The 22431-nt window shown below is 38.1% G+C and overlaps 1 protein-coding gene across 1 annotated transcript in view; it reads left to right on the forward strand.

The window, feature by feature from the left end:
• The window catches only part of Dr1 (down-regulator of transcription 1), a 16118-nt gene extending 2713 nt beyond the window's left edge, over window positions 1-13405 (forward strand). Inside the window, exons 2-3 of the mRNA XM_008837473.3 lie at window positions 4490-4653; window positions 11358-13405. Coding sequence (XP_008835695.1) covers window positions 4490-4653; window positions 11358-11504 — 311 coding nt within the window. The 3' untranslated portion in view covers window positions 11505-13405. The remainder of the gene's footprint in view (window positions 1-4489; window positions 4654-11357) is intronic.
• Window positions 13406-22431: the final 9026 nt, after the last annotated feature.

Below are 22431 nucleotides of genomic sequence, written 5' to 3' on the forward strand. Positions count from 1 at the left end.
CTATTGCCGGGTCCAAATTTTTTTTTTTTTTTTTTTTTTGGTACTCGGAATTGAAGTTAGTGCCTTACACATGCTAGGCATATGTTCTACATACAGCTGAGCTATATTCCCAGCCCACATATTTTTGTTTTAATTTTTTATTTTACGTATATGAGTGTTTTGCCTGCATATATGTAAGTAAGCACACCTGTGCAATGCACAGAGGTCAGAAGAGGGTGTCAGATCCCCTGGAACTGAAGTTTTCAAGGATGATCGATAGCTGCCATATGGGTGCTGGGAACCAAACCCTGGCCCTCTGCAAGAGCAGACAGCGCTCTTAACTGCTGAGCACGTATTTGATTCATAAAGCTAGTGTTTTTTACAAGTTTGGTTTGCTGAGTGATGAGTAAAATGGAAGTCAAGTTGTCTATTTTTCTTTTTGTGTTTTTATTTTTACATTGTGTATACGATTGCTGTCTTAAATCTGACAAAATTATCTAGCACAAATAGCTATAATTTACTTTGACAGCTTATAAAAAACTTTTGTCTACATTGCCTTGTTAATGAAAATTGCAAAGGAGTTAGTTTAATAAGATCTGCCTAAATATTTGTTTGTACCACAGAAGTGGGAATTATTCCAAAAATATAATAACACATTACAATCCTTCTTGGAGGAGGTTCATTCTTTTCTAGGATATATGTAGATTTCTGACTGACATGATATGGTAAGAGTGCAGCTGCAGCAAGCAGGATGCTGAGTAGTTGAGCTTTGGCAAATGTTCACTTCAGTTTGATGCCTGACCCCAAAAGGCATATTGAAAGAAGATTTTCTTTTGTTGTAATGATGGCAGTCTACTAATTTTAAAGAGCCATCTGTTGACCTGTTAAAATCATAAATTTTCCTCTTTTTGTAACATTACCATTAAGTACATACAGGTGTAGTTTTTGTTCCAAATGGTGAAGCAGATTTTATTTCATACATTTGTAATTTCATGTTATGCAATTATTTTAAGAATTTTTGAGAATTGTTTTAAGAAATATAGGAAGCTAATAAAATGATGATAGATGTGACTTTTTTTCTTTTTGAGACAAGGTCTCCCTATAGCTCCAGCTGGCCTGGAACTCACAGAGATCCGCCTGCCTCTGCCTCCTGAGTTCTGGGTTTAGAGGCGTGTACCACCACACCTGGCTTATGTATTATTTTTATGTGTATGAATGTGTTGTCTGCTTGTGTATAAGTGCACCCCTGTCATTCAGTGCCCTCGGAGGTCAGAAGAGGGTATTGGAGCCCCTGGAACTTGATTTAGAGACCCTTGTTTGCTGCCACGAGGGAGCTGAACGTGGGTCCTCTGGCAGAGTATCCATTGCTCATAACTTCTGAGCCATCTCTTCAATCCCTAGTATACATTTTAAAGAAGTATAATTCTCAGGGCTGGAGAGATGGCTCAGCAGTTAAGAACACTGGGTGTTCTTGCAGAAGACCCAGGTTCGAATCCTAGCACCCACATGGCAGCTAACAACTGTCCGTAACTCCAGACCCAGGGGATCTGACAACCTCTTCTGACCTCTGCAGGCATTACACAACACAGGTTCACTTACCTACATGCAGGCAATACATGAATAACATAAAATAAAAATAATAAATAAAATTTAAAAAAAAAGAAGTGTAATTCTCACACATTGGGTTTTTAGTAATAAGGTTAATTAACTAGACTTTGCTTCAGGCATTTCACTTGCTTACTTGCTACCTGGTTTTGTCTTGTTATAGCAAATTAAGCATTCTGAGGCACTTCTATAAAATGCAACTAAAGATTGAAATAAGCTCATAACCAAATAAACATACAAAATACCATAATGTAGTTTAAAAGCTTTTTTTCTGTTTTAGTTATTTTAAGAAACTAGGCTTGGCAGAGTTCTAATGTGTTCCTTTGCCTTATGGAATGATGCTGAGAACCAAGAACTATAAGTTTTACACTGAAAATGCTTTGGCCTTAGGCAAATCTTTTAGCTAAGATTTCCCCATTTATGGATAAATAACACTTGAGTTGAAGTATAATTCACAGACACTGAGAAACAGATAGGGTTTAAGAACCTTACTTTATAAAATATCCTCTAATAAAGCTGGTGCAGTGGCTTACACCTTTACTCCTAGCACTTAGGAATCTTGAGTAGGAGGATTGCTATAAGTTTAAGGCCAACCTCAGCTGCATAGTGAGTTCTAGGCCATCCTGGGATATAGTGAGACTGTCTCAAAAAACATAAAGAGATAGAGGGGAATATGTTTCAGTAAATATTCTAAAAAATGGTAGCAGTTCTGATTAAAATAGAAAGCCAAGTACTATTGTATTTAGCTTTATAACATCACGGCATTTACAAAGCTCAAATAGGAATGTGTTAAATTATTGCTTCTATTTTTAATCTGTGTGACTTTTTTCACATTTATAAGAATAGTAACTGAAAGTAGTAAAAGTTAGAAAAAGCCACTGAGAATTTTCGTTGGCCAGTGAGCTTCAGGTTGTCTATTAAAGGAAATGTTCTTTAATTTTTATTTCAGCCCTTCCTATATAGTGGTAAAACAATAAAATGGATCACTGGAGAAGCAAAATTAAAAATCATATAAACAAAAACCTTTTTGATATTAGAGCGAATGGGATATAAACCGCTGTTACTGTAAAGGTCTTAAATGCTTACTTTGAATTTCCATTCTGAACTCACTGCAGCTGTCAGAAGTAGCAGTCATTGTAAGCAGCCTGGCACAAGGCCATGGGCCACATTGAGTAGTCTTGCTCTAAAGCCTAAACCACAATCTTATTTTGGAAAGTGAATGTGAAGTAGTTTTGAAATGAGAGGAACTGAGTGATTGCAGAGAAATTGTAATAGAGAATAATGCATCCTGTGTTGTTCAGGTAGTTAGACCAATATTTTCCTAAAGGGACACATGAAATTTGCATTGTACAGCTTATCACATAATCACTTCATTTTCACAGTAGGATTTTATTTATTTAAAAAAAAAAACAAAACAAAACTTGGCCAGGCGTGGTTGTGCATGCCTTTAGTCCCAGTACTTGGGAGGCAGAGGCTGGCTGATCTTTGGAGTTCAAGGCCAGCTTGGTCTACATAGTGAGTTCAGGTCAGCTGGGACTACAGGGAGACCCTATCTCAAAAAGACAAAAAATAAAATAAAATTTCTATTTATTTTTATCTGTATGAGTATATTGCCTGCATGTATGTAAGTGCACCCGTGTTGTGCAGTGCCCCATGGAAACCAGAAAAGGACATAGTTTTTGAGACAGGATCGCCCTACGTAATCCTGGCTGGCCTGGAATTTGCTATGTAGACTGGGCTCTGCCTTCTGGGAGCTGGGATTAAAGGCATGTGCCACCACACCCAGTTTATTAATTTTCTTTAAATTGTCGTTTTTTGGAGACATGTTACTGGAGATTGAATCTAGGACCTCTTGTGTCTTAGGCGAGTGCTCTCCACCTGTGTATGTCCATAGCCCAAGTTTTTTTTGTTGTTTTCCTTGTGCTATTCCAAACTTGCTTATTTAATGTTGCTAAGTATTTAAAATTGAGGTAGATACTAGTAGGATGTGGAGATGAATGACACTCAGCCCTCTTCTGCTGTGAATCTCTCAGTTGTTGAGACCTAGTTTTCTGGGAATGCCGGTATCATCAAGGGCATGGTTGTCAAGGGTCTTCATGACAGGCTAATGAGGCAAGAAGCTACTTTGAGCTACATCCTTCTTCTAAATTTTAAGTGAAAGCTGTCACATTCTTTCAACAAATAAGGAAATAGAAAAGATAGGGAATGCTAATTTGTGTATTTTAACGGGAACTATACTTCACATTTTTTTGTTGTTGTTGTTAAAGTCTCACTAAATAGCCCAGGCCCCTGCTTCAGCTTCCTGAGTACTGGGACAGGTATGTATTTCCATATTCTGTTGGGATGTTGGACAAAAGAAAAACTTCACTGTTCTTTCATCCTATCTTACTGAAACTTAATAAACATGTGTTCCCAGCATATTTGTTTCTAATGGCACCAACTATGTCTTTAACAAGTACATTCTAAATATTTTCCTTTTTTGTATTTAAGAAAGTGTTAGATTTAATGATTCTTGATTTACTATGAGTGGCATGGGAAAAATGTTTTTCTTATGCAAACCACCTGTTACTCTCACAAAAAACTTAAAAATTTTAGAAATCAGAGTGGGTAAAATAAAGACCTGTGTCTTGAAATGTTCCATAAATTTCAACTGATTTTGCTATCTAATATTTTTAAAGTTGGTTAAGTGGCACTGCAAAGATGGCTCAGCAGTTAAGAGCACATACTGCTCTTGGAGAGGACCTGAGTTCTCTTCCTAGCATTCACATTGGGTGTCTCACAGCTGCCTGTAACTCCAGCTTCAAGGGATCCGGTGTCTCTGCCTCTTCAGGCACTGCATTCATAGGTACAAATACACACAATTAAAAATAAAACAAACGACCTTTTCATATTTTTATTTCTATAGCACTAGAAAGTTTGGGCTTTGGTTCTTACATCAGTGAGGTAAAAGAAGTCTTACAAGAGTGCAAGACAGTAGCATTGAAAAGAAGAAAGGCCAATTCCCGTTTGGAGAACCTTGGTATTCCTGAAGAAGAGTTATTGAGACAGCAGCAGGAATTATTTGCAAAAGTAAGTAATATGTTTTAAATTATTTTCATCTAGAATGAGAAATGATCCTGGATTCTGAATGCACATCCTAAATCAGTACATATACCCAGGGGTTTCTTTCTTCAGCTAACTGTTTGATTATTATAGAGTTGAGTGTTTAGAGCCCGGCCAGTTTGCAATAACCTTTTTTTTCTAAAGAGAATAATACCAAATAACTCTTGAGATTTTAGCTTAATTTCTTTTCTGAGAGAATGATCAGCATGCAAAGTACACTTAAACATCTTTAAGCTTTAAAATAATGTGCTAGTCAAAAAATACTCTTAGCAGATTTTATGATGAATGGCATTCAAGGAAATCTGTTTATTAAGTCTTTTATATACCTTTAATTCTTAATTTTTTAAAAATATTTATTATTTTTATTTTATGTGTATGAGTGTATTGCTTGCATGCATGTGTGTAAGTGCACCTATGTCATGCAGTGCCCGCGGAGGTTAGAAGAGGGAATCAGATTCCTCTAGAACTGGAGTTACAGATGGTTGTTAGCTGCCATGTGGGTGCTGAGAATCGAACCCAGGTCCTCTACAAGAGCAGCCAGTGCTCTTAACCACTGAGCCATCTCTCCAGCCCCAGTGCTTAAAACTTTAAGTAGAGCAAAGAAAGGGAGAACACTTTTTTCTTATTAGTCATGAAAGATTAGCACCATGTGCCAGTATCTCTCTATTTTAAAAGAATGGGGTGGAGGCATGAGAGAAGAGATAACAAGGAGTGTTCTGTAGCCCAGGCTGGCTTTGAACTCACAGTCCTCCTGCCTTAACTCTCTCCTTGCCCAAGTACTGGGATAATAGGAATGTGCCACCAAACCACTGCATTTGAATCTTAAGCATTATTTAGCACAAGATATCATTTAAAGTAATAAAAATGCCTTCCATCATTGAGTTCTAACCATCTGTTAATCATATTGCCAAGCAATTAATATATATTACTTCTTTTAATACTCATAAGAATCTCTTAAGTTGGGGCTGGCAAGATGGTTCAGCAGGTAAAGGCATTTGCCATTACACTGACAACCTGAGTTTGATGGCCAGAGTGTATGTGGTAGAAGGTGAGAACTGACTCCTGCAAAGTTGTCTCCTGACCACCACACTCATGCTGTGACACAATGTACATGCATACAAATTCTTTTTACAAACTTTATAAAGAGGAAAAACCTTTAAGGAAATCATGGACACATTAAACAATGCTATTATAAGGCATATATTATGTACAAATAGAGTTACCAAAGAAGGAGTGATCATTTTTTAAATTAATATTATTTGTTGCTTCCCTGCTTTTGTAGATTTACCTAAAGGATGTCAAATTCTAGATACTTTAAATACTTTGCAATGTTTTTATAAAATAATATAAATTTTATATATCCATTTACAGAATCAGAAATGAGGCCTTAACATGAAATACTTCAGTCATTTGTTCTACAGATACTTGATAGAGTCCTCACTAATTATCAGGCATTGTGCTGGGTGCTAGGCTTATGGCAGGCCAGCAAGAGACATGGTTCTAGTCTTTATAGAACTAAATCTCCTAGAAAAACTTGACTTGAAATAGCTAAGTACAAGCAGGAAGTGCTGGAGTCATCTTAAAACTATTGTCTGTGTAGTACCTTGCTAGTTCTCTAACCATCATTTTTTTGCTTAAAATTTTTATAGAACTTTTAAATGTATGCTTTATCTTTGCCAGACAAACAGCAAATGCAAGAAATAATTGACTGCCCTGTCTATCCTTGGCTCTCAGTGCTGATCAGCTGATCCACCCCCCTCCCTTATCTTTTCTTTCTTACCCTGGAACATGGGTGAAGGGGTTTATTTACTTAATTTTGGTCTTTTTGAGATAAGGTCTCCCTGTAGCCCCAGCTGTCCTGGAATTCTCTATGTAGACCAGGCTGGCCTTGATCCATCTGCCTCTGCCTCCCCAAAGCTGGGATTAAAGGTGTGTGCCACCACGCCTGGCAAAGAACTTTAATATTCTTTTACTCTTAGAAAATGACCAGCAGAGGGGCTGGAGAGATGGCTCAGCAGTTACGAACACTGGTTGTTCTTGCAGAAGACCCAGGTTCGAATCCCAGCACCCACATGGCAGCTAACAACTGTCTGTAACTCCAGTACCAAGGGATCCGAGAGCTTCTTCTGACCTCCATGGGCATTGCACGACATGGGTGTACTTACCTACGTGCAGGCAATGCACACATACACATAAATAAAAATAATAAATAAAAGAAGAAAAAAAGAAAATGACCAACAGAAAGTTAAAATTATAGAGGCTGCCTATTCTCCTTTAGGCATAAACTATTTAAGTTCTCAGTGTGAAAAGAATTGATAGGTATTTCTTTTTTAAAAATCATTTTAATTTTGTTTTATATTTTTAGTCTTCATTTAACTATTAACACAGTAACAGCCTCATTTTAAGTTAGTGTAAAATATTTTGAAGAGGGGAGCCTTTAATACATCAGGATTGATGTTAGCTGTTAAAAAAGAATCCTAAATGGATCTCTGTGAGTTTAAGGCCAGCCTGGTCTACAGAGTGAGTTCTAGGACAGCTGGGGCTACAGGGAGACCCTGTCTCAAAAAGGAAAAAAAAAAAAAGAATCTTAAAACATAATGACCCCCCCTGCCCCAAAAGAGTAGTGGTTTAGGAAAGACATGCCTATATGCCTCTTCTGTACCCTTATTTTAGAAGAGGAATACTTGGGATTAGTTGGGCAGACAGAAAGGGGAAAAGAAACTAGAGTAAATAACTTTGGAAAATTTTAATTTGTAGAAATGGATACAAATAAAATTTTATTGGTTAATAATTTTTTAAAAGTATAGGAATGGCACTGGATTGATGGCTGGGCAGTTAGGAGCACTGACTGTTCTTGCAGAAGACCTGGGTTCTCAGCACCCATATGGTCAGCTACCAACCATCTGGAACTCCAGTTCCCTCATCTGACCTCTGTAGTCTTTACACTGATGCATTTACATATATGTAGGCAAAATACTCATACACATAAAATAAAAATAAGTAATTAAAAAAAAAAAACTTAGGGCCAGGTGTGGTGGTATATGCCTTTAGTCCCAGCACTTGGGAAGTAGAGGCAGATCTCTGTGAGTTCCACCCATCTGGGGCTTCAGGGATACCCTGTCTCAAAAAGACCAAAAAATTAAAAAATAAAAAATTTAAAAAGCATATGAATGTTTTTATGTTTAGAGAAAGTATAAGAGTTGATATGAGGTTACAGTACTGAAAAGTCAGATTTAAAGTGACTTAGTTCCTGTCTTTGTGAGCCATTGAATACAAGAGTCTTGTAAACTCTGTAGAATTATAATTTGATTTTTTTTCTTTGTTCATTTTATTTTTTCATTTTTTAAATTATTTAAAGTCTGTGTTATTAAATTCACATATGTGGTTCTCTATAATCTTGTAAAGATTTAAAATGTTGTTAAATGAAGCACCTTTTTTTTTTTGGTCTTTTTGAGACAGGGTCTCCTAGTAACCCCAACTGGCCTGGAACTTGCTATGTAGACCAGGTTGGACTTGGATTCACCTGTCTCTGCCTCTGGAGTTGTTGGACTAAAGGCATGTGTCACCATGCCCAGCAACCCTTTTGTTTTATTTCGTTTTGTTTTGTTTTGTTCTTTAAGATAGAGTCTCACTTTGTAGCCCCAGCTGGCCTAAAATTGACTACGTAGACCATTCCACATTGCCCTGGGTCTCACAGAGATCTACCTGCCTGTGCCTCCCAAGTGCTGGGATTAAAGGCATGTACAACTATGCCCAGTGAAGTAAAGTACTCTTAATATCTTTTGAACGCTTTGGGTATTTCTACCATGAAAGTAAATGTGCATGTGTATTAGAACTTTTTGCCCATTTCTTTAGAAACACAGGTGAAAATAGTTAAATTAGAAAACCTGGTTCCTGAAACAAAAGAAAGTTTTTGCTTACTTAAGAAATTCTTAGGGGCTGGAGAGATGGCTCAGTGGTTAAGAACACTGGTTGTTAAGACCCAGGTTCAAATCCCAGCGCCCACATGGCAGCTAACCACTGTCCATAACTCCAGTTCCAGGGGATCCGACAGCCTCTTCTGACCTCCATGGGCATTGCACGACATGGGTGCACTTAACCTACATGCAGGCAATGCACGCATACACATAAAATAATAATAATTAAATAAAGTCCTTTCACTTAAAAAAAATTCTTAGTCATTTTTTTTAAGTTATTTTCATTTACGTATGTTTGTATGTGTCTGTGTGAGTGTATGCTATTTTGTTTGTTTGTTTTTTTGAGACAGGGTCTCCCTGTAGCCCCAGCTGGCCTGGAACTCACTTTGTACACCAGGCTGGCCTTGAACTCCACCTTGATCCACCTGCCTCTGCTTCCTGAGTGGTGGGACTAAAGGCGGGTGCCACCGCGCCCAGTGTATGCTATTTTGTGGGTGTCCACAGAAGCCAGAAGAGGCAGTTGGATCCCCAGGAGCCGGAGTTGCAGACAGTTGTGAGCCACCTGATATAGGTACTGGGAACTAAACTTGGGTCCTCTGGAAGAGCAGTAAGTGCTCTTAATTTCTGAGCTATCTCTCTAGCCCAGTCGTGTGTTTTCTGTCTTCTGTCTTTTCCTTAGTTATGTCTTCAGAGGAAGAATGTAGCAATAATTTTTAACCATGTTTGGGTGTCTCCCAACCTTCGCTGTAATGATCTGTTACTGTGCTTTGAAAATGTATACCACTTGCTTTTATTCCTTGAAGTTTGACTTCTACCCTGCCAATTGCAATGACTTTTCTTTCTCAAAGCTGGTATATGTGTATATACTACAGAGCTTTGGGAATACCTAAAGCTATAGGTTCACAAGTTCAAAGCCAGCCTGGACAAAACTGTAACATGTTGCTAGCTCTCAGGGAAAAGAGAGGCCATGCACATCAGAGACTTCACTTGCACATAGTGTGTGAGTTGCTGACCAATTGTCTTAGCCTCAAATCCACCTTACTGTGTTCTGTGATGGGGCTTAGTACATTAAGCTCCACTCTGTTATCTGCAGAGGATCCACTAGATGACTTGAAATCTCAGACAGTATCAAACTCTACATGATGGTTGACCTGATAACTCAGGATAGCTACTAAGTAACAAGTGAAAGCATATGCAGGATGGATATGCTGGATAACTTGATTCACAAACCCAAGTCAGGTGAAGCTGGACAATGTGAGATTTCATCATTACACTGTTCAATAATGGCATACAGTTTAAAACCTGAAAATTGCTAATTTCTGGAATTTTCCATTTAATGTTTTGGTTGATTTCCAGATAACAGAAGTTGTGAAAAGTAAAATCACATATTGGGAGACCATTGCTCTCTTCAAGGTACATCTGCTTTGCTAGGTAACTCCGTGTTAGCCTCTACTACCAATAGGGGTTAACTATTAAGTAAAAAAATGTTAATTGCTCCTTTTATTTCTTCTTAGCTTCCAATTGACCAATTCAGGAACTTATTTATTTGGTCTTTTGAGACATGGTTTCATCTGTAGGTCAGGCTGCCTCTACCTCCCAATGCTGGGACCGTAAGCGTGCACTGTCACGCCCAGTGTCCAGGAACACTTCCCTGGGCTGGCTGTACCAGTTTGTTCTATAGTAGGAACTGAATCCAATTTCCATTTTCTGTGTTATTACAGAATCAGCCTGACTGAACCTGTACTCTCCTCCTCAGGGGTGTAGATCCCAATACTTGGATCCTCGTCCAGGCTCCAATGCTTGGGCAAATTTATGCCCGTTCTTCAGGGGTGTTGAGTTTTATTTCCATTTTCCTCCAAACATAAGCTTTAAACAGTCCAGCCTCTTCCTCTGTCCCCTAGTTTAGCTGGCGACCGTTTGTTGTATTTGCCATCTCCATAATGCCTCAATGTTCTTGCTTTTCCAGTTGCCTGTCACCCATTTTATCCTTGGGTAGCAATCCTATTTTTACTAGTTCCCACAACTAATGTTATTCTCTTTCCTGAATACAGCTTGACTGATACTGGGAGGAAAAAATAATATTTCAGTTTGGTATGCAAAGTACAGTTTCAGAAAGTGAAAGGAAATTTCAAGTAGATTGAATGTCAAGAAGAGTAAAGAAAATGAACGTGCAGCAGTACTGTGCACATTGGAAATATTTTCTGTTCTAGGTTTCTTTTGGAGCATGCGGAGAGGGAAGTGTAATAGGAATTCAGAAGGAAATGTCAGGGAAGCTGCTGCATTCCTGTGTAGTGCTTTCCCCTTACTAAAAAACTTAAGCCACAGAAATAATGTTTATATCCAAATTAAATTAAAGGTACAGAAAAGGAGCCAAAGAGAGACTACTGTGATTTTTTTTTTTTTTTTTTTTTTTTGGTCTTTTTGAGACAGGGTCTCCCTGTAGCCCCAGCTGACCTGAAACTCACTATGTAGACCAGGCTAGCCTCGAACTCTCAGAGATCTGCCTGCCTCCTCTGCCTCCCTAGTGCTAGGATTAAAGGCATGTGCCACTATACCTTGCCTAATTTTTTTTTTTTTAAATCAGCCATTTCAGTTTCTTCAATGGAACTAGAAATCATGAGTTCTTGTTTTTACAGCTATTTCATGATTACACAGTAGCTGAAAAATACCCAAATTTAATAATGCCTGTTTGTTAGTTGGTTTAATTTGCATTTAACCAAAGTGTGTACACTTGTCTTTATGTTTTGATCTTAGGCTAGACAGCAGCAAGCAGAATTGGCACAGCAGGAATGGCTTCAAATGCAGCAGGCTGCCCAACAAGCCCAGCTTGCGGCAGCTTCAGCCAGTGCATCCAATCAGGCAGGGTCTTCTCAAGATGAAGATGATGACGATGATATCTGAAATTCACCAGCTGAGTTTCTGTTTCCTGTATAAATGTTTTCTCTTGCACAACAAAACAGTGAAAGAAATGCTTATCTGTAATTTTGTATGCATATTGGTGGACTTGCCATTGGTATTCTAGAGATGTCTACTGTCAAGTTTCAACTACTGTGTGCTATTATACATATAAAACTGTCAATTTGAACTATTGAAAATTTAAGGTTCAGTATAATACCAATTTTGAATTTTTAATGGTGTTTATGAAATTTTAGATAGCGGTGAACCCTTTATTTGATCAATAAACAGTGTTACAGAAAACTTCAAGTTTATAAAAATGCAGTGAAATTTATACAGAAGCTCTTAATCTGTATTTACATTTTCTCTGCCCTTTTAACTAAAGTTGAGGATTTTAAGCTGAGGTGGGATATGGTGTGATGCAGAATATTTGAATCAGGTTGGTCAAAAAAGAGTTGAGTTCTATAGTATCTAAATTTTTCTGTCTTTTAAAGTGAGTATATACACAGGCAACAAATGTGTATTCTCCAATAAATATACTTGTTTGAAGAAACCTCAAAATAAGATATTCAAAAACTAGGGAGTATGTTCAGTAGTTGTATACATTTGGTGAGTTATGGTTTTTTTTGTTGTTGTTTTGTGTAGAGATAAAAACTAGTTTTCTTATAGTATAATTTATCCTGAGCTACACTATGACATTTCAAAGACTGGCTAATCTTGAAGATTGTCATGATTCTTACTGTTTCACTCCAGTTCAGTAATTGTTAATAGTATTACTTGCTTAGTCCATCCATGTTTATATCATTCAAATATATAGGTGGGACTTGTGAACAGTTGCTTGGGTTCCGTTGGTTTAACTGAGATTTATGAATGTTCAGACCTTTGCTAGGGGAAATAAAGCTAATGAACATGTTTGCTATGAAAGAGGACTTTTAAAAATTATTTAACGTGTAGGTGTAGTTTACTTATTGTTTGGTTTTAGCATCGCATTTACATTTTCTTGACTAGATGACCTAAAGAGTCCAACACTAACTTTGACATGCCATCATTGTCCCTTTCATCACTGAGTAATAGCTTTAAACAGTTTGCTTTTGTTTTTTTTTTAAAAAAAAAAGTGTCATAACTGATCAGCCCTATATAAAGCATAAATAGTTTCAACATATTAAAGGAACAAGCTTTAATTTAAAGTGTGGTACTGATTCACTTGTTAGAGAAGTTGAGTGAATTTGGGAGAAATGGCATATTTGTATTTTTGGAAACAGAAGGAAAAGCAATCTAAGATGATATGAAGTAATTAAGTTACTATGTCAGTTGCCAAATCATTTCCATATTTACAAAGCCCCAAAATAGATTCTAGCTGCCAGAATTCACTTTTAATTGGAGAGCTAAATAAGTAAAGTTTATATAAGTATTAGATTTCTTAATGATCTTATTTTGCAGTTAAAAAATAAAAAGGGAAATATTGTTAAACATTCATCAAATACACTTCCCCCACATAACAATAAGGTTAGGAATTTTGCTGAGTATTTTAAGTTGAAGTTATTTCAGAGTATTTCATGGATATCATGCCCATGAAGTGTTTGGACAAGATGGAAGGAATTGTTTTTTCAAAAAGGATTAAGTACCAAAGGTAGTCTAGTCTACAGAAAAAATGAGTAAGTGTTGGCTTTTCTGATTTGTACTGTAACATTCTTTTACTTTGTCTTAAGTGTATCTGTTTCTCAAGCAAATAGTTTAGATATTTTTCCATACCTTTTTCTTTGTGATGCAGAGTTCAGGTTAATTAATATTTTACTGCATCTGGTAATGTGTTATATGTTTCAAGCCTAGTGACTTTTCATTTTGATGTTCTTGTGATTTCATATGCTGTAGTCTTCAAGCAATAAAATTCTGATGTGTTTTATAAATTGTTTTTATATTTAATGAATTACAGGGCAATTTCTATCAACTGTTTTTACTACTATGAGAATAGTAAACCCAAAAGACATTCTGGTCATTTGGTATGAAGTACCTCCTTTCTGAAACCTTTATTTCCTGCTATTTCAGAAAACATGGTTTTTCTTGTGTTTTGTAATGTCCAGATCAAGACACAACAAAACTAATTATGTAGTGTTTTGTTTTTAGCATTTAAAAATCACACTTACTGGACTGGAGAGATGGCTCAGTGGTTAAGAGTACTGGCTACTCTTCCAGAGGACCCAGGTTTGATTCCCAGCACCCACATGGTGGCTGACGATAATTTGTAACACTAGTTCGAGGGGATCTAATGCCCTCTTCTGACCTCTCTGGGCATTGCAGGACACAGATGCACTTACATACACATAAAAAATAAAAATAATAAAATATTTTTTAAAAATCACACTTATGCCATGCATGGTGGTGCACGCCTTTAATCCCAGCACTTGGGAGGCAGAGGCAGGTGGATCTCTGTGAGATCAAGGCCAGCCTGGTCTACATAGTGATTTTGAGGCCAGCTGGGGCTACAGGGAGACCCTGTCTAAAAAAGAAGAGGGAAAAAAAAAAAAACAACTTAATTTAGCCTGGTATATGGCTTTAATCCCAGCACTTGAGAGGCAGAGGCAGGAGAATCTCTGAGTTGAAGGCCAGCCTGATCTACATAGTTCTTAGCAAAACAAAATCCTTAGTTTTTGAGAAACTAAATATTTAGTAAATATTTTCCTATCCCCTTAAATATATATGTATTTTTTGATATTTTATTATTTTTATTTTATGTGTATGGGTGTTATGCCTGCATGTAGGTAAGTGCACCAGTGTCGTGCAATGCCCGTGGAGGACAGAAGAGGCTGCCGGATCCCCTGGAATTGGAGTTATGGACAGTTGTTAGCTGCCGTGTGGGTGCTGGGATTCAAATCCGGGTCTTCTGCAAGAACAACCAGTGTTCTTAACTGCTGAGTCATCTCTCCAGCCCCAAATATATTTTTTTTCATCAGATTGTAAGATTGATGTATTGAAAGTTTTGTTTAGTTTTTTTTAAGATAAGCTTTGCTCTGTAGGCCTAATCTGCCTGGTTAGCCTTCAACCTTCCAAGTGCTAGAATTGTACACGTGTGCCACCACACCCTTCAAAATGTACCTATTTTTAAAACTGTATATACTACATAGAAAAGAGGATTTCAAAAAGTAAATGTAATCCATAGATGAAAACAAAACATGAAGCCCCCTCCACACCCTTATCCCTATCTTAACTGTCTTCTCCAAAAGCAGTTACTACTGTGCCTTTTTTACAACTATTTAATTACTTTTGCCTGTTTTTTGTTTTTAGATTTTAGATGAAGTCATACATAATATGCTCTTTTTTTATTGTTTTTGTGAATGTTGCCTCTTAGTGCCTCTGCTTAATGACTTAAAACAACAGATTTACTCTATTACACTCCTGCAGATCAGAAGTCCAAATCAGGTTCATTAGACCAAAATCAAGGTATCAGCAGAGCTCATTCTTCTGCAGGGAGGTGATGGGAGCATTTGTTTTGATGCCCTTTCACCTGCTGACTTCCTTATTCTTCACCAGTGGCCCCTTCCTCCATGTCCAAAGCCTGTTGTCAATGCATCATGTTCTCTGCTGCTTCTACTTAAATTACTATTCTGAAATTTAATCCCCCAATCTCAAGATCCTTAATCACATGTACAGAGTGTGATATTCACTGGGACCTGGATATCCTTGGAGGCCATTGTTTAACCTACCAAAATTAAGATTCATCCATATTGTAATTGCTTCATTCATGTTGCTGTATAGTATTCTGTTTATCATCTATCTATCCATCTATCTAATCTATCATCTATTTTATATATGTGTTTATAATTAGGTGCTATTTTAATGTATACTTTAATAATAAATTAGCCTAATGATTTAATGGCCTGAGAATATTAATGAATTTCTCAAAACATGAATTATATAAAAGGTCTTTGTTATTTAGCATTATATAAGAGGAAAATAAAAGCAAAATATGGCTCAACTGGTAAAAGCACTTGCCACACAAGCCCAGCAGTCTTGAGTTCAATCCGCAGAACCCATGAAAAGGGGGAAGGAGAGAACCGACTCCACAGAGTTGTTCTCTGACCATACATGCACAAATTTTTAAAAAATTTATATCGGAGTGTATTGCTTACATGTAGGTAGGTGCACCCATGTCGTGCAGTGCCTGTGGAGGTTAAAAGAGGGCATCGGATCCCCTAGAACTGGAGTTACAGTTCTTAGCTGCCATGTGGGTGCTGGGAATTGAACTGGGTCCTCTGTAAGAGCAGTTAGTGTTCTTAACCACTCAGCCATCCCTCCAGCCCGCACAAATGTTTTTTAAAAAGCATTTTTTATTACAAATATTATGTACTTATTAGGCTATTGATTCTCAGAAGAAGTAGAAATGTTAGGTAATCAAGTAGTATGCTGGGTTGTAGAAAAATGTGATTGAATTTGTTTAAATTTTGATATACCTCATTTAAATACACAGCTGTTTCCTCATATGGACTCTAAGTGAAACCTCTCCAGCTCATATATGTCCAAATGGCCATCAAAAAGAGTTATTCAGTCCAAATAACATAGACACCTCTACTAGTTTCATTTGGGTTCTTGTTCTTGTCTCCATCTGTAACCTTTTGGCCATATGTCCTGCCCAATTCCCTCTCTTGCTCTGGCCCGTAGAGTATAAGTAAGATTGGCTGGGAGACAGCTGAGCAAGTGCCCTCACCCAAAGTCACCACTGGTCTTTATATGAGTTCTCAAAATGAATGAAATGAGAACTTGTGATTGTTTCTACTATAAATCAAGAAACACTAAAACCAGACCTGATGTGGGAGTGGCTCACTCTGATCCCAGCGCTCAGGAGCTAGAAGCAGGTGGATCTCTGTGAGATTGAGGCCAGCCTGGGTTACATAGTTTCAAGCCACATGGAGAGACCGTGTCTCAAAAAGCAAAAAGAGGGGGCTGGAGCGATGGCTCAGCAGTTAAGAACACTGGTGGTTCTTGCAAAAGACCTGCGTTCAAATCCCAGCATCCACATGGCAGCTAACAACTGTCCGTAACTCCAGTCCCAGGGGATCTGACAGCCTCTTCTGACCTCCGCGGGCATTGCATGACACGGGTGCACTTACTTACATGTAGACAATACATGCACACACATAAAATAAAAAATAAAAATAAAACATTGAAACCCTAGAACAGGATTTCTCAGCCTCAGCATTATTAGCATTTGGAACTGGCTAATGATGTCTTGTGGAGAGGCTGGCTTGCACTTTACATTCCTAACACCCCTGCTAATGTTCCTCCAGCTGTGACAGTTCTACATTATCTGTAGACATTGCCACATGTCCGACTGGGAGAGGGAAAGGGAGCTAAAATCACTCCTCCCAGAGAACTGCTGCCTTAGTACATCTAGGTTTTACTTTTAGGATAGAAAATAAAGACAAGGGGAGAAGCTATGAATCTGAACCTCTGTTAGAAGCAGCATGTGCTGTCACTGGAAAAATAAAAGGCGATTTGAAGGGAATAGGCCTAAGATGGAATGGAGTTTCAAGTGCTTGCTTCAGCAGCATGCATAGTAAACTGATGAATGAAAGGAGTTTTGAGAAAAGTCCAAGCTTGCAAGAGGCCCTTGACTTCACAGTTGCTGATCTCTTAACTCCCTAGGCCAGTCCATTTATTGTACATCTCTATGCTTGCTTTCTGCCTTTTCACTTTACTGCTAGTCACACCCAGTTTGAAATAGAGCAGGTGTACCACCTTAATTACACGGGGGGGGGGCAATGTGTGTTTTGTGTAAGTACAGGTACATGTGTGCCATGGCATACATGTGGAGATCAGAGGACAACTTTGGGTGTCAGTAGTTGCCTTCCGTCTTGAGACAGGGTCTGGTCTCTTGTTCACTATTGCCTATGCCAGGCCAGCTGGCCCATGTGCTTTCTATCAATTTGCCTGCCTCCATTTTTCAACTCCCAGGAGAGATGTGCTGGGATTACAGATGCATGCACCGTTACATTCAGCTTTTTAAGTGGTTCTGGGGGTCAGAACTTAGGCTGTCAGGCTTGTACACTGCTTTACCCACTGAGCCATCTCCCTGGCCCTTAATTACATCTTTTAATTTATATTATTTATCAAGCATTTTAAAGTTTATGGTTAAGTATGTATGCCATGAGATTTGTCATTTAACCATTCTTCACTGCACAGTTTAATATTAAGCTCATTCATATGGGTCATCCCTGCATCCCTCTGGCATTCTTCTTAAACAGTAATTCCCAGTTAGCTCCTTTCCTAACTCCTGATGTTCACCATTCTGCATCTGTGATTTTAACTGTAGTTCCTCATACAATCAGAATTGTACTTATTCCACTCAATACAATGTCTTCAAGGATTGTGTTGTAGTATGAATCACAATTTCTTTTAAGGTTGAATAATAATATTCTCCCTTTGGTGATAGAAAATGTATCACATTCATCTTTTCGATGGACAGTTGGGTTGCCTCTGTCTGAGAAATGTAAATAATGCTATTATGAACATGGGTGTGCACGTGGATGTTCAAACTCCTAAAAAGACTTTTTTGTTTTGTTTTGTTTTGTTTTGTTTTGTTTTGTTTGAGATACAGTTTCAATACTTGAGCCTGATGGCATAAGCCTGTAATCCCAGCTACTTGGGAGGCTGAGGAGGGAGAATCAAAAGGATTCAAAGCTGCCTGGGCTACAGAATGAGCCCTTAAAATTAAAAATACCTTAAAATTTAAAAATTCAAAACAAAGGTGGGGGAGACCTGGCTTTGATAGGCTAAGGCTGAGATCGTAGCAGACAGCCAGAGAAGGTGGGCTCTGACCTCCATCATTGTAGCAACTGTGATCTTAGCACACCGCCAACCAGTGCCAGGTTGAGGGGCTGAGAATGCAGGGGACTGCCTGAGAGCACCCACATCCTGCCTACACGTGGTGGGGTACAAACCTTAGAAGGAAGCCTGAGTGTACCTGACTGGAACCTGACTTGGGCTTCTGTGGGTGTATTGGGGTAGGTGGGAAGAAAGTTAAACTTGCTTCAGGACATAGTATTTGGTCCTCTGTCTTTCCTGTAAAATGACATTGTAAATTAGCACAGACTTGGCTGCAGCTGTAAGCTGTTGAGAGATATGAAAGTTAGCTGTGGGGTACCTAGAGAATACATCTGAGAAGAATTTTGTTATTACTTCAGCGATTGTCCCATGGATCTGATTTTTTCCTAGAAAAATAAAATCTCTAGAACATGGTATTAGGGAGAGTGGGGGCTGTCTGAAGTGTTGGTGCTGAGCAGGGGAAAGACTGCCATGAGAATGACAGAAAAGGGGGCTTCAGGTGGACATCTGTGGCGTGCATCTTCCACTAGGTCATGGATTTCTCTCCACGTGATCTTGTGTGGCTTTGGATGACGTTTCTGCCACTTTCTTTTCTTTGTTTCTGCTAGGGTCATGCGAGCCATCTTCTTCGTGGGTGGGGAGGTGTCTGACATTTCTAGCTGGAACCCAAATAGGCTTTGGTTGATCCTGTAGAAAAATACAAGCAAATCCTCTCCCTGTTGTTAACAATGGATCTGGTCCTTTCCAGGATCCATCAAAGGTGTCTCTCCATTTAACCATGATGGGTGGTACTGGGTGTATTTGAGCCCAGTGTCGGGTGATAGGAGGAGCATCTGTCCCTCTATATACATTAAGTACATTAAGAGCGAACAAGGCTAATGTTAATGGAATATTGGGAGAATATATTGTTTGAGCCTGTCTTTTTAATTGGTCTTTTAAGGTTTTATGTGACCTTTTAACAATGGCTTGTCCTTGTGGGTTGTAAGGGATGCCAGTGTGATGGGTGATTTTTCACGCAAAGGATGGCAAAGGATGAAAGCATATGATTTATCAGCTTTCTAGAACTCTCACCGGTTTGAGCTGTGGCCCAGAGGAAGTGAGAGTAGGTGTCTACAGTTACAAATACATATTTCTGTCTGCCGAATTGGGGGACATGAGTTACATCAATTTGCCAAAGGGCATTAGATCTTAGTCCTCTAGGGTTGACGCCCATTTGTTGTAAGGCAGGAGTATGTATGATTGATGCACAAGAAGAGCAGGTTCTAACAATACGCTTAAGCTGTATTGTTAGAAAAGTGTACGAAAAGTGTCCCTCCCCAAACAGACCGTATCTGCCTGCATACTGAGCAGTGCTGCAGGAACCAGAGGGAAAAGGACAAGGCCAAAAGGATGAGATAGGAAGATCAGTCCCAGAAGTTATTTCCAGCAATGAAGATGAGTTAACAGATTAGATCAAACCTATAACCAACAGTACAATTTTCTTAAACCATTTTCAAGTCTTTAGAGGTCTGAAAGGAATATAAACCAGATCAAGAATGTCAAACCCAAAATAACTTCCAAAGCGAGCAAAGCAAAGAGATATTATGAAAGCAAACCCAAACCAAAAGGTATGCAATAAATAAGGACCTTAAACAACCAGTTCAACCAATAAAATAAAGATATTTAGGGTTTTTGATGGAAACGTATGAAGACAATAATCATAGACATACATGACAGAATTACTTGATGTGGGGATTTATCAGATAAGGGCTGGAAATGTATTATAGGTGGATCATCAGGAGAGTCATATATGACTAATGCAGCTCCCCTTTTTCCTCCATCTGTAAAGGCTGTGATAGTCTCTTTTATTGGTTTATTATAAAAAAGTCTAGGTGGAAGCCAATGAAATGTTGGAATAGCAGACATCCATCTATCTTTGGGATAGTGATTATCAATTTGTCCTGGGAAACCTATTAAGCTAATTGCAAAGGAGGAATGATGCTTTAAGAGCCATTGTACATCTGACAATGAGAAAGGAATAATGAGAATATCTGCTTCCTGTGTTCCTGAATAGCTGATCTGAAGCCATCAGTTCCCTTCAAAATAAAACCTGAGAGAACCTGAAACCTGTACCAACCAGCTTTACATAACCAATAAGGAAAGGACCTAGGCACCCCGGTAATACAAACAGAAGCATGCTTCAACTTAATTCTTATATCAGAATTATAAACAACAAAAGAAATTCACATGCCAAAATCACAACAAAAGAATAATAAAATGGAAAGCCAAAACACAATGTCCCCACCCAACTCCACCAGTCCTGTAGAAGAGTATACAAGGAGAGCTCCCAAGAGATAATGTAGGACACTGAACTTGAAAGAACAGTCATAAACATGATCAAGGAATTCAACAAATTTAAAGAACATATGAACAAAGAACTAAAAGAAGATAGGGATAAACTTCTGAATGAATTCACAAAGGATATAGAAACATTGAAGAAAACTCTCGCAGAAATGAAGAAGGAAATGCAAAGCTCAATAAACCAACTTAAAGCAATGGGAAAGCCTCACCGCTAGAATGAATGAAATGGAAAACAATATCAACACTGGAGGATAAAGTTGAAGAATTGACCCACTCAAGCAAAGATTATAGAAAATTTAAAAAAAAAAACAAAAAAAACAGGAATATGCAAGAGACATGGGACACCATGAAAAGACCAAATCTATGGTTCACAGAAATAGAGGAAGGAGAATAATTTCAGGTTAATGGTATTGACCAGATCTTAAACAGGATTGTAGAAGAGAATTTCCCGGAATTAAGGAAAGACATCTGCACACAAATACAGGAAGCACATAGAACACCAAATAGGATCAGAAAAGAAATCCCCATGACATATAGTAAAAACACTAAATGTACAGAACAGAGAGAGAATGCTGAAAGCAGCGAAAGAAAAGCCCATCAGAGTTACAGCTGATTTAATGCAAATTGTGAAGGCCAGAAGAGCCTTGACTAAGGTATTTCCAGAATACTTTACCCAGCAAAAATGTCTATTATAGTTGAGGGGGAAAGAAAAATCTGCCATGACACAAATAGCCTGAAAGATTACATGTCCACAAAACCAGCCCTTCAAAGAATACTTAAAGCAATATAGGGAGCAGAGAGAGAAACAACTATACTCCAGAGGCAACAAAAGAAAATAAAGGTATAATTGAAGAAATACATAGTTAGCACAACAGCAATCAAAATGATGGCAACCAATACACATCTTTCAATAATAACCTTAAATATCAATGGACTGAACTCCCCAGTCAAAAGACATAGGCCAAGTGAATGGATCAAGAAACAAAATCCATCTCTTTGCTGTTTGCAAGAAATCCATCTCCCCTTCAAGGACAGGCACTACATTAAGTAAAAGAATGAAAAAGAATATTCCAAGCAAATGGCACTAAGAAACAAGCAGGGTTGCAATTCTAATATCTGACAAAATAGACTTTAAAACTAATCAGAAGAGATAAGGAGTGTCACTTCATTCTGATCAAAGGAACACAAAACACTACAGGACTGTAAGACACAGATTAACCCCAACTCAGTAATAGTAGGGGACTTCAATACCCCCCTGTCTCCATTAGACAGGTCAGCTGGACAAAGAATAAACAGATATCTGAATTAAATGATACCATACATCGCACCATTAGACAGGTCAACTGGATAAAGACTAAACATAGAGATGTCTGAATTAAATGATACCATACATCAAATGGACCTAACAGACATCTTTCAAATATCCCATCCAAGCACCAAAAAATACACTTTTTACTTAGCATCCCACGGAACTTTTTTCAAAAATTGACCATGTACTGGGCCACAAAAATCTCAAAAAATACAAAAAAGTTTAAATAATTCCATGCATTCTATTGGACCACAATGCAATAAAGCTCAAAATCAACAAGGGACAAAGCCCTAGTCACTACGTGAACTCATGGCAATGAAACAACACACTCCTGAACAATGACTGGGTCAAAGGAGAAATTAAGAAAGAAATAAAAGAATTCCTGGAATTCAATGAAAAGGGCAATACAACACAGCACAACCTCTGGGACACTTTAAAAGCAGTCCTAAGAGGGAAGTTTATAGC

Source organism: Nannospalax galili, unplaced genomic scaffold (assembly GCF_000622305.1).
Source record: "Nannospalax galili isolate Female #2095 unplaced genomic scaffold, S.galili_v1.0 scaffold618, whole genome shotgun sequence".
Taxonomy (NCBI): Eukaryota; Metazoa; Chordata; class Mammalia; order Rodentia; family Spalacidae; genus Nannospalax; species Nannospalax galili.